This window comes from Piliocolobus tephrosceles, chromosome 14 (genome assembly GCF_002776525.5).
Source record: "Piliocolobus tephrosceles isolate RC106 chromosome 14, ASM277652v3, whole genome shotgun sequence".
In the NCBI taxonomy this organism is placed as follows: domain Eukaryota; kingdom Metazoa; phylum Chordata; class Mammalia; order Primates; family Cercopithecidae; genus Piliocolobus; species Piliocolobus tephrosceles.
Genome location: NC_045447.1, coordinates 16,747,854 through 16,763,854, shown reverse-complemented (window position 1 = coordinate 16,763,854; position 16,001 = coordinate 16,747,854). Strand labels below are relative to the sequence as shown.

Below are 16,001 nucleotides of genomic sequence, written 5' to 3'. Positions count from 1 at the left end.
TGCTTGAGGATGGGATATCAAGGGGAAGTGGTGGAAGTTCGGTTCTTCAAGAAACTTTGAGCAAGACTGCATGAGACCCTGCTAGGGGCCCCTCCCATTCTCTGAGTCACGCCTCAAAGAAGTTTCTGCACTTCTATCCTGGAGGCTCCCCTTGTATGACCTTTAGGGAAATCTATTTGCCCAAGATGTTGGATGGAAAGAAAGAGAGCTGAGACTTCAAAATGTGTGAACAGACACACCCCAAGGAGCTGCCTAAAGTAACAAAGCCTTTCCTTCACATGGCCACTTCTCCCTGTTCTAACAGGGATCCTCAGCCACATAAGCGAGTGCCTAAAGCAAAGCAAGAGGAACAGGCAGGACCACAAGAAGAAAAAGCAAGGGGAAGTCATCTTTAAAGGCCAAAAGGTCACATAAAACATAATAAAATACAACTGTTTCCTTTAAAAATTTTAATGGACAGGAAATGGTATAGAATAACTGCCAAGTCACATAAATTAACTTTTTTGTTAATGTTTGTGATCCCGGAAAGAACACACTATCAGTCGATGCAAATTGCATGGGCGTTTTCATCAGTCGGTGTCTGGGCACATGACCGAGTGTGGGCCACGAACCCATCTTTACTTGGTCCAGAAAAAAAAGTGGCTGCCATGTATAGCAGGCTTCAGATCTCCCTCAATCTCAGGGCTGGGCTCCGGTCTTGGTCTTGAGCGATAGGGATTCTCCGGTAAAGGTCGATCTGTTTTCACTTTGGTGACCTGGGAAGGGTGAAGAGGGCAAAAGCAAAGTTGAAAGCTAGGGTGGAGAAATCTGTAACCATCAACGCACCTCCTGGTGTCTCCCCAATGCTCCGGCTGCCACAACTGCTCCCCGACTTAAATCCCCAGCAAATCACATTCAGACTTATTTAATCCTTGAACAAACACTCAGGAAAGCCTACTTTATGTCATTCCATGTGGTAGAAACTAGGGATACAGAAGGGAACAAGATACTGTCCTCAAGGGGATCACAGTCTAGTGAGGGAGAAAGCCAGGAATAACAACTAAGATTTCCAAATTACCCCAATGACTAATGGCAATGATGGAGACAGGAACTGCCTGCTATAGGAGTAAAGACTGTGTACATCTAACCCATCCTGAAGGCTGGAGGTTTGGGCTATTTTTGAAGAGGTAAGACTTAGCTTAAAGTCTGAGCAGGAGCCAGTCAGAAAGACAAGGGAGGAAAAGACATTCCAAGTAAAGAGTACATATGAAGATAGACAGGCATGTCTTCAGAATGGCTGAAGCAAAGTCTGCATGAAGAATGGAGGGAGATGAAGCATCACACCAAGCACTTATTGCTAGAAATGATGCTGGCACATGATTCCATTCCATTTTCACTCTTATGAGGTCATTCTGCAGGGGCTCACTGAGGCCACCTAGCTAATAGCGGAAGAAATAGTACACAAAGTCAGATATGCCTACTCCAAAGCTTGTGCTTCTTAATACCACACTACAGTGGTGGACAGGCCAGATGATAAAGGGTATTAAATGATACGCAAAGGTGTTTGCGTTTTAACCTGATGGTTAACAGGTGCCACTGAAGCAGGGCAGTAACTAAATCCCATCTCTGTAGGCTGGGAAGTGTGAAAGCCAGACTGGAGAGAGTCAAGACCCAAATCGGGGAGCTGAGCCAATAAGCCAGGAGAGTGGTGAAGTACTAAATTGCAACAGGAAGAGAGATACTTTACACTCACAGTATCCTCTGATGGTCACAATCTCAACTGGAAAGCCAGCAGAAACTGCTGTCATTTTAAAGATAAATAGGCCCAGAGAAGTAAGAAGACATAAGGACACAGCTGTCAATAGTCTTCTGATTATTCCTCTACTGGTCTGAACTCTTAAGTCACCTCATATAAGATGACCAGATTAATCTTCCTAGATGTATAAATTCAGAAACCTTTTATTGGGAACAGAGCTTTTGGGTATACAATCACACAATTATTATTATAACGACTTTATGAGGCATTATTATCTCTAGTTAACAGATGAAGACCAAGGAGGTTGGCATGCCTAAGATAAGATACACAGTAATGTCAGAGCTAAGGTTGGAACCTAAGTCTTCAATTCTACTAGTTTTGTTTGTTTGCTTTTGAAAGTTTTCCCAACGTCCTGCCATAAGCAGAGATGGTTCCTACTGATCCACTAATGGTTTCTTGGTATTTGCAGCTCCTTTAAGGAATTAAAGATATTTATGAAATTGGCTGGGCACGGTGGCTTAGGCCTGTAATCCCAGCACTCTGGGAGGCTGAGGCAGGTGGATCACTTGACGTCAGAGTTCAAGACCAGACCAGGCAACATAGTGAAACCCCATCTCTGCTAAAAATACAAAAATTAGCTGAGCATGGTGGCAGGCACCCGTAATCTCAGCTACTCAAGAGGCTGAGGCAGAACTGCTTGAACCCGGGAGGCAGAGGTTGCAGTGAGCAGAGACTGTGGCACTGTACTCCAGCCGGGGTGACAGAGTGAGACTCCACTTCAAAAACAAAAACAAAAAAAATGTTGCCCAGGCTAGTCTTGAACTCGTGAGCTCAAGCAATCCTCCTGCCTCAGCCTCCCAAAGTGCTACAATTGCAGGTGTGAGCCATGGCACCTGGTCGAGAAATACACTTTTGAAAAGAGTAAAGATAATTTTTTTTTTTTTATCTTACAGAGTTTAAAAAAGTGTGAATACAAAGATTCAAGAAGAAATATGCTTTCTTACTAGCATGACTTGTTATTTCTTCTTTCGTAAGTGTCAGAAATGAGAAAAGGTAGTTTTATTTGTTACATGTGTAAGTTCTACCACTTTCCAACCTAGAATTTAAATAGAATTATCAACTATTTAAAATAATATGTTCAGTAAATCAAAAAGTATCTGAAAATAATCATGCCAGATACAAAAGACAAAAAGTTTGCTAAGTTATTACTTATGACACCAAGCTTATATTCACAGATGCTATACACAAAGAGATGGGAACTAGACCGGGGGCTAAGGTGGCAGGATCGCTTGAGCCCAGGATCTCAAGACCAGACTGGGTAACATAGCAAAATCCTGTCTCTACTAAAATACAAACATTAGCTGGGCATGGTGGCCTGCGCCTGTAGTCCCAGCTACTCAGGAGGCTGAGGTGGGACAATCACCCGAGCCCAGGAAGTCAAGGCTGCAGTGAGCTGTGATCGCACCACTGTATTCCAGCCTAGGAGAGAGAGAGAGACCTGAGATTTTTCCTCCATGCCTTGCTACCTGTGCTGCCCCAGAGGGAACGGACAGAGCTGAGGCTGAAGAAGCAGGGATGGGTCAGATCATAAAGGGCTTGCATGCCATGTTATAGAGAAGATGCTTTATCTCACCAGCAATGGAGAGTCCCATCCAGTTTTTAAAAACACAGTGACATAGATTTATTTTCCACACAGATCACTCTTCTTGTGGAGGTGTAATTTTATCCTCAATTCTTCATCTAAAGCCCACGTTGATCCACCCTCCTCTCCCAGAAATTCATGTACCCCAGGTTAAGAACTCCTGTCCAAGAATAAGATAACAGCAGCAGGAACAATGAGGGATTTAAAAAAAAATTCCAGGAGATGCTAATCTATAGGAAGTGATGACTGCATGGAATCAGAACAGTAGGGAATGAAGAATTCAGGTTTCTAGCTCTGACGTTTCAACAGATGGTGTCACAACTAAGATAGGAAATACAGGAGAAAGAGAAACACTTTTAAAACTACAATTATGTAGTTTTTAAAAAAAATCTTAGATATGTTCCTGAAAAATGTGGCATAAGCCTGATCCGATTTCCCCAGTGAATTCCACAATAACCTCCACAATGTTTTCAACTAACAGTGTTTCACTAATACTTTAGCTTCCTCTCTACTCCCTTCTGTTCTCTAATTAGCTAATTAACTAAAAACAAATCTGCACATGCTAGAAGGTCTAAAGAAATATTTCTATTTTTTTCTGTTTTTTTTTTTTTTTTTGTTTGTTTGTTTGTTTTAAAGACAGAGTCTCCCACAGTTGCCTAGGTTGGAGTGCAGTGGCGCTATCTCAGCTCACTGCAAGCTCCGCCTCCTGGGTTCATGCCCTTCTCCTGCCTCAGCCTCCCAAGTACCTGGGACTATAGGCGCTTGCCACCACGCCTGGCTAATTTTTTGTATTTTTAGTTCAGACAGGGTTTCACCATGTTAGCCAGGATGGTCTCGATCTCCTGACCTTGTGATCCGCCCACCTTGGCCTCCCAAAGTGCTGGGATTACAGGTGTGAGCCACTGCGCCTGGCCAGAAATATTTTTATTTTTAAAAATTCCTTTCTGGACTATGTATAATCACTGCCTAATTAATATGTTTGGTAAATCTGGTAAGTTCTTACATCATATCTGTATTCACAGAGACCCTTTGCTGACCACCTCTTGCCTTTATCCCACCCCTGAGTCAGAAAGTGAGACCTCCAGGAGAAGCCTTTTTACCTTTGACAGTTCTCCCAGGTCAGGCCGCACCCAGCCCAGTTTGTCCAGCACACACTCGTCAAACTTTGCCTGCTGTTTGCGACAGTGACGAAATAACTGCTGGCCAGTATAATCAATGCAAGTCCAATATTCTGTAAAAGGCTCTGCGCAGTGACGTTTTATCTGCCTGGAAAAGAAGGCTGGGTTAAACAATGAAAAACAGAAAAATGGTAAAACAATGAAAAACAGAAAAGTGAGAAGAAAATAGGTACAGATCTCAAATACATAGCCTTGCTTTTTGAAAGGTATGTGAGTAAATATTCTTACCTCACTTACAAGACAATTTCAGGATCCACCAGTTGAGAACAAGTTAGTAAACAAAAAAGATTCTGAGGTAGAAAACCTAATTTCTTTATGTAGTAAGAAGAAAGGAGTGTAGCCTAATGCATGCAAATTTTACTCAGAGAGGAACTCCTTACTTGGGGCCTATTTATTCTTTTCTTTAGATCCAATTCCTCAAAGGGTATCAGCTTAGCAAATTTAGAAGAGAAGGAGGCATAATTAGATAATGGACATGCTGACAGAAGTCAGAGGTGACAGACAATGGCAAAGGAAGAGACAAAATTATAAAAAGCAAATACACAAACTAACAAGCAGAAGATCCTGCTTGTTAGTATAAAGACAAACTGCACTCCACTCCTCAAAAGCTGAAGGTCCTCATTCTATTTACACATTGAACAAAAATAGATATTAATCCTTGCTATCAAGAACAAAGTTATATTATATTTGGTATTCTCTGTTAAGAAGCAGGGTAGCATATAATTCATTCTGTGGCTATCAAAAATGGCTAGAGAAAATTTAACTTCTGTGTATAAAAAGAATAAGCTTCAGTTTTTTGCAAAATCCCCCTTATCATTCAACCCTGCCAGTATGCATGTTCAAGCAAGAATAAAATAACGTCATTTTATGTAAAAGCCATACTTGAGGCAGTGAAATTCAGAACACCTCTTTCTTCCAATGAAATAATAATTTTATTGTTTAAGTGCTTACCTGTCATACTCCAGAAATCTAGCTACACTCTCACATGAATCATGTTTAACATGGATCAGGAAGGAAGGATTTCAGAGATGGCCTACAGAAGTATACAGTGACAAATCTGCTTTCCACTCTTGCCCAATAAGCCACTCAGCTGCCCTCCTGGAGGTCCACCAATGTCACCGGTTTCTTAGGTTTCCGTTCCAGGTATTCTAAGCACAACTTGCACCCACATAACTTCTACACAAGAATCACTTTGGTAGAAAGCAACCATTTCCAATGGGAGTTTTATATTCCTCCAAAATGCTGCAGCAGCAGACGGGCCACTACTCTAGTAGCACGGATCCCTGTTCTGGACCCCGCTCCCCATACCTAACAATTATCTACTAATGGCTACAACCAGCAACTTCAGCAGTGAGAAATTCCTCTATGGAGGCAGTTAGGCACCTTGGGAATTTGTGAAATCCAGACACTCCCCGCTTAAAATGTACTACCACTGGGCCATGGAAAAAAAGTTTTGCAAAAGTTCTCTTAGAAAATAAAAATTGTTTAGGCTGGATGCGGTGGCTCACGCCTGTAATCCCAACAGCTTGGGAGGCCAAGGTAGGCGGATCACTTGAGGCCAGGAGTTCAAGACCAGCCTGGACAACATGGGGAAACCCCATCTCTACTAAAAATACAAAAATTAGCCAGGCGTGGTGGCACACACCTGTAATCCCAGCTACTCAGGTGGCTGAGGCACAAGAATCACTTGAACCCAGGACGCAGAGGTTGCAGCAAACCAAGATCATGCCACAGCACTACAGTCTGGGTGACAGAGTGAGACTCTGTCTCAAAAAAAAGAAAAATTGTTTAAATAAACACACACACACACACACACTCAACCTTGCTGGCAATCAAATCAATGCAAATTGAAACATCCAAAAACATTTGCACCCCCCAAATATTTAAATACTATGCATACCAGAAGCCAGGGCTGAGGACAGCATAAATTGATCCAACATTTAAAAACCAAAAGCAATTGCCGGGCTCGGTGGCTCACGCCTGTAATCCTAGCACTTTGGGAGGCCGAGGCAGGCAGATCACGAGGTCAGGAGATCGAGACCACGGTGAAACCCCGTCTCTACTAAAAATACAAAAAATTAGCTGGGCGTGGTGGTAGGCGCCTGTAGTCCCAGCTACTAAGGAGGCTGAGGCAGGAGAATGGTGTGAACCCGGGAGGCGGAGCTTGCAGTGAGCCAAGACCGAGCCATTGCACTCCAGCCTGGGCAACAGAGCGACATTCTGTCTCAAAAAAAAAAAAAAAAAAAAAGCAAAGCAATAAAGTTCAAGAGCCATAATAATGTTCAAAGCCTTTTATAGAATAATCTCACTGTTAGGAAATTTATGCCAATGAATTATTAACTAATGAAAACGATCTATACACAAAGGTAATCACTGCAGATTTATCCAAAATAATCAAAAACTGAAATCAACAATGATGTTCAATAACAGGAATTGGTCAGGTATGTTATGGTTGGTTTATCCACTGATGGAATAATATATAACCATTAAAAATGATGATTATGGCCAGGTGCGGTGGCTCACACCTGTAATCCCAGAACTCTGGGAGGCCAAGGAGAGTGGATCACTTGAGGTCAGGAGTTCGAGACTAGCCTGGCCAACATGGTGAAACCCCATCTCTACCAAAAATACAAAAAAATTAGCCAGGCTTAGTGGTGCGGGCCTGTAGACATGTGAATCGCTTGAAGCCAGGAGGCAGAGGTTGCAGTGAGCCAAGATCACACCATTGCACTCCAGCCTGGGCAACAGAGTGAGACTTCGTCTCAAAAAAAAAAAAAAAAAAAAAATCATGAAGACTATACAGCAACTTCAAAGAATGTTTCCAATAATGTCAAGTGAAAAATAAAAATGAATTTCTCGATGTATACATACTATGATTATAACCACAAAAATATCTTTGCATAGGGACAAAGACAGCAGAAGCAAGAAAGAAGGAAAGCAGCTACTGTGCTAAGGTATCTATTTTTCTTTTCTCTAATGTCACTGTTGTGGACATTGGTGGTTTTTGCCGAGTCAGCATTCATTCCCCCATTCTTCTGTAGCATCCTTCTAATTTTCCTTTGGGAACAACCCCTCCCTGTCTCTCAGCAATGTGGTTTGGATGAAGCGAAGTCCACTCCCCATCTCAGGCCTAACCAATCAGAGCCTTTTATTTCCAGAAGCACAAGTGATGCAATGATATGTATAAGAAGTCAGCCAGCCAGGACAATTAGACTCAGTCCAGGAGCTTTTCTGCTCACTTCTAGATAAAGGGCGCACTTTGTCTAGGTTTGCTAAGCAAGTATCAACAGAATAGCAACTTGAGTGGCTGGTGGCCATTTGTGGTACAGCAAGGTGACAGCCTTTCTGAAATGAGGTAAACAGAGAAAACCAGAACTAAAAGACTGTGAAAACAGGAGAGGCAAAAAGACATCAAGTAATTGTGAAATTATTTAAGCCCTTGAATACAGTCCTGCCTGATGCCAGGCCTATTTCTGGACTTCAGAGTTACAAGAACCAATTTCCTTTGAGTTGACTTTCTCTCCTTTTAAATAGAGTGCTAATATGCTTGTTAAAACATTTTCCTACAATTATACAGTTTAGGTTTTTTTTACTTAAGTATCAAGCACAGTGACCTACCTAAAACCTAACTGAATACAATTTTCTTTCCATCCTACCTGTGTTCTGTAGTAATGACAACAACCTAGTAAATGCCTGCTTAAAAAGGACTGTGCTAAGTTGTTTTACATGCCTTTTCAAATTTTTCACAGCAAAAAGACTTTCCCCTTGCTGTAGCAAAAATGGTCACCAGTCACTTGCTTAGCAAACCTAAATAGGTATTATTTTACAATTTGGAAACTGAGATTCATGGAGATTAAAGAACTTGCCAGATAATAAAATCAAAACCAAAAATAATTATCATCCTTTGAATGTTTTATATTGGTCTCATTTCAAAGCCTATGTACTTCCTACTAAAATCCACATTATTAGCTGGCTGTTCACTTATTAATTTAAACCTTTATGTTTCAACCAAGTAGGCACCGATACCAAAAGATTTTTACCTAAAGAAGTCCAAAGCACACTTGTTGACCAGCTTGCCTTCCTCCAAACACCGCCTCGGATCTTTCTCTTCCCAGCGGCAGAGCATAAACTCCTTGTTGGGCTTATCACACTGAGCTCCATAGTGATGGGCCGCAGCTTTAAGCACAGCAGAACTAACTTTCACCTAGGAAAGGAAAGATGGGACAAAGACCACAGACTGTGAACCAGAATACCACTTTCTCAACTTAACCTCATGCAGGTCAGAATAGAGAACACAAAAGTAGCACTGTTCTGACTTTACCAAGAAAATTAAACACTGTCATTTTTTTTTTTTTTTTGGTCACTCCCATCACCCAGGCTGGAATGCAGTGACGCGATGTCGGCTCACTGCAACTTCGGACTCCCAGGCTCAAGTGATTCTGCTGCCTCAGCCTCTCAAGTAGCTGGGATTACAGGCATGAGCCATCTTGCCCGGCGATTCTTTATAATCTGTGGTGATTTAGAGAACACGAAGCTCTATCACATATACTATTTTCTTCACTTTTACAATAATCTCATGAAAAGATTACTATTCCCATTACTATCCCCATTTTAGAGTGGAAGAAATGGCACCCCTAATAGAATCTTTAGATATGTATGGTAGACAGAAAGGGGGTGTGGAGAAGGATGGAGGCTTCTGGGATGTAGGGAGAAGAACCAACTCTGGAGAGCTTCACTGAGTTTCTGCTGCTGGAATAAAATTAATAGATATATAAGGCTGGGCACAGTGGCTCATACAGGTAATCTCAGCACTTTGGGAGGCCAAAGCAGGCAGATCACTTGAGGTCAGGAGCTCAAGACCAGCCTGGCCAACACGGTGAAAGCTCATCTCTAGTGAAGATACTAAAGATGTATCTGGGCATGGTGGTATACACCTATAATCCCAGCTACTAGGGAGGTTGAGGCATGAGAATTGCTTGAACCCAGGAGGCAGAGGTTGCAGTGAGCCAAGATCACGCCACCACACTCCAGCCTGGGTGACACAGCAAGACTCTGTCTCAAAAAGAAAAAAAAAAAGAATTAAATTAAATCAAATTAACGGATAAATAAAACTCCCAGAGGACTACAGAGTCACAGAAGACGAGGCTGGAAGGGATCACAAACAGCATCTAGTCCATCTAGTAGTAACTAATAATAAAGTGCTAAAATCTGCAAATTTTTTAAAAATCAGAGCATATCCAAGGTTGCCATCCCTTTAACTATGCCCACCAGTTTCCCTCAATAGCATTTTAGTGATATTTTCTTGAGAAGATACACAGTGTAGATACAGCCAGCACAGAAAGAACTGTAAACTGTCCAGGGCCTACTAACAACTGCTTAAGCAAGAGACCTGCTGGTCCCTTTTCTGTACTACCTTTTCTTATACCAACACCACAATGTTTTAATTACTGTCACTGAAGAGAACATTTTGTTATCTGGGAGAAGTATCCTCTTCATTCTTCCTTTTCAAAACTTTTCTGGCTATTCTTTCAGAAGAGCACCTTCCCCCAACAATTTGCATTCAAATTGTATTAAATTTAGTTATACATTAAATTAGGGAACAATGGGCACTTTTATAAAACTGGGTACCTGCTCAAACTTCACATCCTCAGAGATTCTCTCTCTAATCATCTTATATAAGCTAGCATCAGTGGTCACTCGCGTGGTCTGGTCTTAGCACTCATGTGCTAAGTCTGATCAATTCTAGATATACTTGTTCTTTCCTCTCTGTAAGCACAATCTCTGTGTAAGCACCAACCACGCTGGGGCCATCAACATCTTTCTCAATAATTTTAAGAGCCACTGAGTGGTCTGTGTGTGACTAGATTATAAGCTCCAAGAGGGAAGGGATTTTGTTTTCAACATAGATTCACTGCTGTAAAGATATCAATTCTCCCTAAATTAATATGTGGTAATTAAATATAATGTTGACTACGGTACACACCAAGCACCCAAAATAGTGTCTAGAATAAGTAGTTGTTGAGCACCCACTCTTTGCTAAATGGGGATACAATAATTAGAAAACAGATATGAATACATGAATTACACCTTCTCATCCACAACACAGTACTTCTCTCCATTTATTCATATTCAGGTCATTCTTGTCCTTTGGTTAAAATTACAGTTTCCTTCATTATAGGGACCTTGAACATTTCTTGTTTATTCCTCAGTATTTTAGCACTTTTGATACTATCTAAATAGGATAGTTTTTCTGTTAGATTTTCAAACTGCTTGCTTTTGAAAATCTGCTTGTTTACTGCTGCTTATACACTGTATTTTCTCTCCAGCCATCTTACTGAACTCTTGTTAGTTCTGACACAAAACTCAAGAAGATTAACAGGAAAACTGCCATTTACAAATAAAAACTGTCTCTTTCCCTTCTCATACTTTATTTTTTCTTCTTATTCTCATTTCCTATTTTATTGCTTTGACCAATCCCTTCAGGCCAATACAGATGAAGAGCAATGATAGCAGACAACTTTCCCTTTTTCTAAAATTAAAAGCAGGTTTAGTATAATATTTGCTCTTGGTATCTGGAATATAGTTGTTTGGGTATTCCTTGTTAAGAAAACTTCTTTCTAATTCTAATTAGTTTTGCTTTACCCATGTTTTCTATACCAGAAAAGAATAAAATTTTTAGGCTTCGTTTTCATTAATTTATAAATATAACATAGAGCATTAACAGATTTTGTAAAACAGATCCAATGTATTTCTAGAATAAAATCTAGTCTGTCACAGTGTATTATGCTTTAATACACTACTGAATTTGATTTGTAAAATTAAAAATTTTTGTGTGAGAACAGTCTGTAATTTTATTTTATTTTATTATTTTTTTTGAGACTGAGTTTTGATCTTGTCCAGGCTGGAGGGCAGTGGCGCAATCTTGGCTCACCACAACCTCCGCCTCCCGGGTTCAGGTGATTCTCCTGCCTCAGCCTTCCTGAGTAGCTGGGATTACAGGCATGCACCACCACACCCAGCTAATTTTGTATTTTTGGTAGAGACAGCGTTCCTCCATGTTAGTCAGGCTGGTCTCGAACTCCCGAACTCAGATGATCCTCCCGCCTCAGCCTCCCAAAGTGCTGGGATTATAGGCATGGGCCACTGTGCCCAGCTGTAATTTAATTTTTTATGCACTTTACGCAGCTAGGTTATTAATAAAAGGCAAGGAAAGATGACAAGGGTAATAATCTATACACTATAGAAAGGAGAATAAAGTTATGACTATGTCTATTAATAGTACAACTGTTACAATTATCAAAAATAAAGTTATGACATAAGTGAAATCTGCCATGATGACTCTAATAAATTTATGTTTAAAATCTGTAAAGTTTTCGTATTAAAGTTTTTGAAAATAATTTAGGAAAACTGAGTGGCACACATTTGCTTGTTTTATTACCTATAAACAACTAAGAGAATAAAAACTAACACTCAAACTTTTTTAAAAGCTTAATATATTTTAATAATTAGGTTAGTTATATTTACTTGTCATATGCCTTAAAAGAGCTTTAACTGGCTGATTCAACTATTCAAAGGCCCAAAACTATAACACCTGCCTGCATTACTTATTTCCCTACAAATGTGGAAATCTTATCAAAACGAAGGTATACTCATGTTGTTGAGCATATAAAACACCGTCCCTGTCACAGGACAATAAAGGAAGACATTGAGTCTGTTTTGTAATTAATGAAAAAGAGGGATGTGCTAGAGACAGCACAGTGAGTCAGTGGCAACCCCAGTGGCAACCCCAGAACTGGAACACTGAGATTGTGACCTCCAATGAGGCTTCTTCCCATGATATCACCATCACTGAGGCGGATGAGCCTGAGATGTCACCATATCCCCTCACCTGCTTCTTCACTAAGACTGATGCATTCCAACAGAAACAACATCCTTTCACAGCTGCTTACTGTGAATACCCTCTCAAATTCATTCAGCTCTCTTTGTCTCAAAGAACACAGAATTTCAGCATCCTTCCTCATTTATTCTCACAACAGCCTCACTGCGCAGCAGGGTTACACAGTCTGCAGGTGTGGAAACTGAGACAAAGTCACCATCTAGAGCCCAATCAAACTTCTAGTCCTGTCCTTGCCTCCTTAAACTATGTCTGTACCTCTTTTTATAGTACTTTTTTTATACCACGCCTTGAGTTTTCCTAAATTTATGTAAAACAGAAAATAGTACTTATTTAATAGAACTGTTACGAAGATTCAGTTAGCTAATACATATAAAAATAAGAACAGTGCCTATCACATTGAAAGCACACCATAAATATTAGCTATTTTTATTTTCACTCAAAATTGTCAATGTGTCCAAGGACTTTCCAGTCCAAAGCTTCTGACTGCTTTTTTCAACGGAGATGTGTCATAACTCCTACGCCAATGAAGTCCAAAATGTATTTAACTCGCTCTCCAAACCTGCTCCTTCTTCTGGCTTCACCAGAAATATTGCCACGTTGCAAATCTGACTTTGATTCTTCAACCTTCCCTGCCTCCAATATCAAATCCATTGCTAAGTCTGATCAATTCTAGATATACTTGTTCTTTCCTCTCTGAAAGCACAGTCTCTGTAAACACCAATTACGCTGGGATCATTAATATCTTTCTCAATAATTTTAAGAGCCACTGAGACCAGTCTCCCTGCTTTTTTCTTTCTTCAATCCACTCTTCACACAGCTGCTAGAGTGATCCCCCTAAACGACAATTCTTATTTTACTCTGCTATTAAATTAGCAACCAAACTCTCATTCAGCCTTAATAGCAGAATAAAGCCTAAACTTCTTAACGGGTATCGAAAGGCTTCTGGACCCAAACTATCTTTCCATCCTTCTCACCTACAACATTTCAAAAAGGGACTATTTACTGTAACACTAAACTCCTGTTTGGCTCCCGGCATTTTCCCATCTCCTTACTTCTGCTCAGACCCTACCCTCACTTAGAGGGGTCTTCTTTCCATCTCTGCCTATAAGTGCCATTCTTCAAATGCCATTTAGCCATATCTCACATTATGCCCAAAAAGTGCTTTCTCTATTCCCTTTATAGCTTCAGAGAATTTTATAGCTGGGATCACCTCATCTTACAAATAACCATGTCTGCAAATGCTAAAATCAAGTAATCAAGGTGACCGGCAGGTAGGCCTAAAATTTAGATCCAACTTCAAATCTTTTCCTAAACCATATCTGCCCCTTTTCACAGTATTTAATCACACTTTGTCTTGTATTTTAGTTATTTAAGTAATTATCCGTATGTTCATTCAATTGTGTGAAGCCTAAAGGCAAATGTATTTCAGATATATCAGTTGTATGAAGTAGAACCTCAGACGTTTGTTGAACCTAATAAAAACTGCAACAAGAAATTCAGCAACTCAAGATTAACCCAGCTACATGGGGGGTGGGGAGGAACAAAAGACTGGTGGCCACAGGGCAGATCCCCCTACCACCTCAGAGTAAATGTCACTTTAATATAAGTCCCTGAACATAGTTAATAATTTCTTCCTCTGAGGAAAATAACAGTTGCCACTCTCACAGGCATCTAAGATTAAATGAAGAATTGCAGGTAAAACACTTAACATATGGCCGGGCGCGGTGGCTCATGCCTGTAATCCCAGCACTTTGGGAGGCCGAGGCAGGCAGATCACGAAGTCAGGAGATTGAAACCATCCTGGCTAAAACGGTGAAACCCTGTCTCTACTGAAAATACAAAAAAATTAGCCGGGTGTGGTGGTGGGCACCTGTAATCGCAGCTACTCGTGAGGCTGAGGCAGCAGAATCACTTGAACCCGGGAGGCGGAGGTTGCAATGAGCCAAGATCGCGCCACTGCACTCCAGCCTGGGCGACAGAGCGAGACTCTGTCTCGAAAACAACAACAACAAACAAAGAAAACACTTAACATAGTATATTAGTGCTGGCACATCATTTCTAGTCTTGGTCTTCCTCTCCTTTAATATAGCCTGTTCTACTACCCAGCCCTGCCATGACACTCCTGTGCTTTAAAACCTTCCACCTCTTCCCACCATCTCCTTTACGGGATCAAGCCCAAACTGTTTGGTCTGGCCTTGTGGAAGCTGCTTCCAAGTCCTATCTCAGCCCAAGTTGCCTCTCCAGGCTCAGCACCTGCTGCTTCCCACCACCACCACTAGGGTCACATCAGACTGTACTTGGCTCCCTAAAAACAGGTTCTGCTAGGCCTTCTCATTCTTTTGAGTTTTCACCCATAATACACTGGAAAAGCACTGGTTTTACAATCAGACCTGGGTTCACTTCCAGCTCTATTACTTACAAGCTCCATGACCTTAGGCAAATCATTTCTACTCTCGGGGCCTACTTCCTTATTTATAACATGTTACGACCAATTGTATATATATATATCCTACCTTACAGTGTTGCTGGGAAGATTCAATGAATTAATGCACGGAAAGTAATTAGCATCCTGCTTGGCATCTAGAAAGGACTTGATCATGTTAGCTATAATTAGTAGGGTATGTTTCTATTTCACTTCTCACAGCACTAACTACATTGTACTGTGACGGCCTCTTTATGTGTCTGTCTCCCTACCGGATTGGAAAGTCCATGAAAGCAGGAAGTATACCTCTTCCAGCGTTGTGTGTACATGTTAATTACTCAAATGACATCTCTTGAATAAACGAATGCTTTAAGTGAGTCCTGTTACCAAACACCTTCCCATGGCTGTGAGTAGATGCACGCTCCAATATCGTCTCGTTTTCCCGCGGCCTCCTCGCCCCACTCTATGCACTCTGCACCGGTGATACCACTTTAAGGTAGGTGACTGTCTCCCTCGACTGTGAGCCCCTAGGGTTGTATACTCACTTCGCATGCAAGTTTGAGGATTAAGCGACATAAGCTAAGTAAAATGACTGGTTGGTGCTTAATAAAATGTATCACTATTATTCACGGAAGGAGAAGCAGGTCGCCGTGGAAGGCGAAAGGGGGAGGATTCTAGAGTTATTGCAGGATGCAACAGGGTGGGGTAGAGAGGGGAGGCGACTCCCGAAGCTGCGGAGGGGACCTCCGTGGGTCGACCTGTATAGGTGTTGGAGGACTGGGGAGGGGGGCCCGGGGCCCAGGATCCGCGGAGCCTAAGCGGGGTTCGGCCCAGGCCCGAGAAGCCGCAGCCCCATGTCTCCCTTGCCTGTCCTCCGGACAGCCTCACCTCGTCTACTTTCAGCTCCTCTAGAGTGGGCAGCTCCACTATCCCCGGCATGACGGCTGCAGCCCCGACCCCGACGAGGAGCCCTCAGCCGCGTCTCCCCTGTCTCCTTGAACTCCCCTTTCGACCGCTGAGCGCCACACGGCGCCTGCGCATGCGCATCCGGCAACACGCAGGCGCACCACTCTGCCCACCCGCGAGCGAGGGAGCGTGCGCAATACCAAGAAGCTTGCCGCCTCCAG

At 41.8% G+C, this 16,001-nt stretch overlaps 1 protein-coding gene across 1 annotated transcript; it reads right to left on the bottom strand.

Moving 5' to 3' along the window:
• Positions 1 to 434: 434 nt before the first annotated feature.
• NDUFA8 (NADH:ubiquinone oxidoreductase subunit A8) lies at positions 435 to 15,955 on the bottom strand. The gene is made up of 4 exons (XM_023198606.1): positions 15,763 to 15,955; positions 8,596 to 8,759; positions 4,478 to 4,643; positions 435 to 755 (listed from the first exon to the last, which is right to left on the bottom strand). The coding sequence occupies exons 1-4, from the start codon at positions 15,811 to 15,813 to the stop codon at positions 618 to 620; spliced, it is 519 nt and encodes a 172-aa protein (XP_023054374.1). The 5' UTR covers positions 15,814 to 15,955; the 3' UTR covers positions 435 to 617.
• Between the last annotated feature and the right edge of the window lie 46 nt (positions 15,956 to 16,001).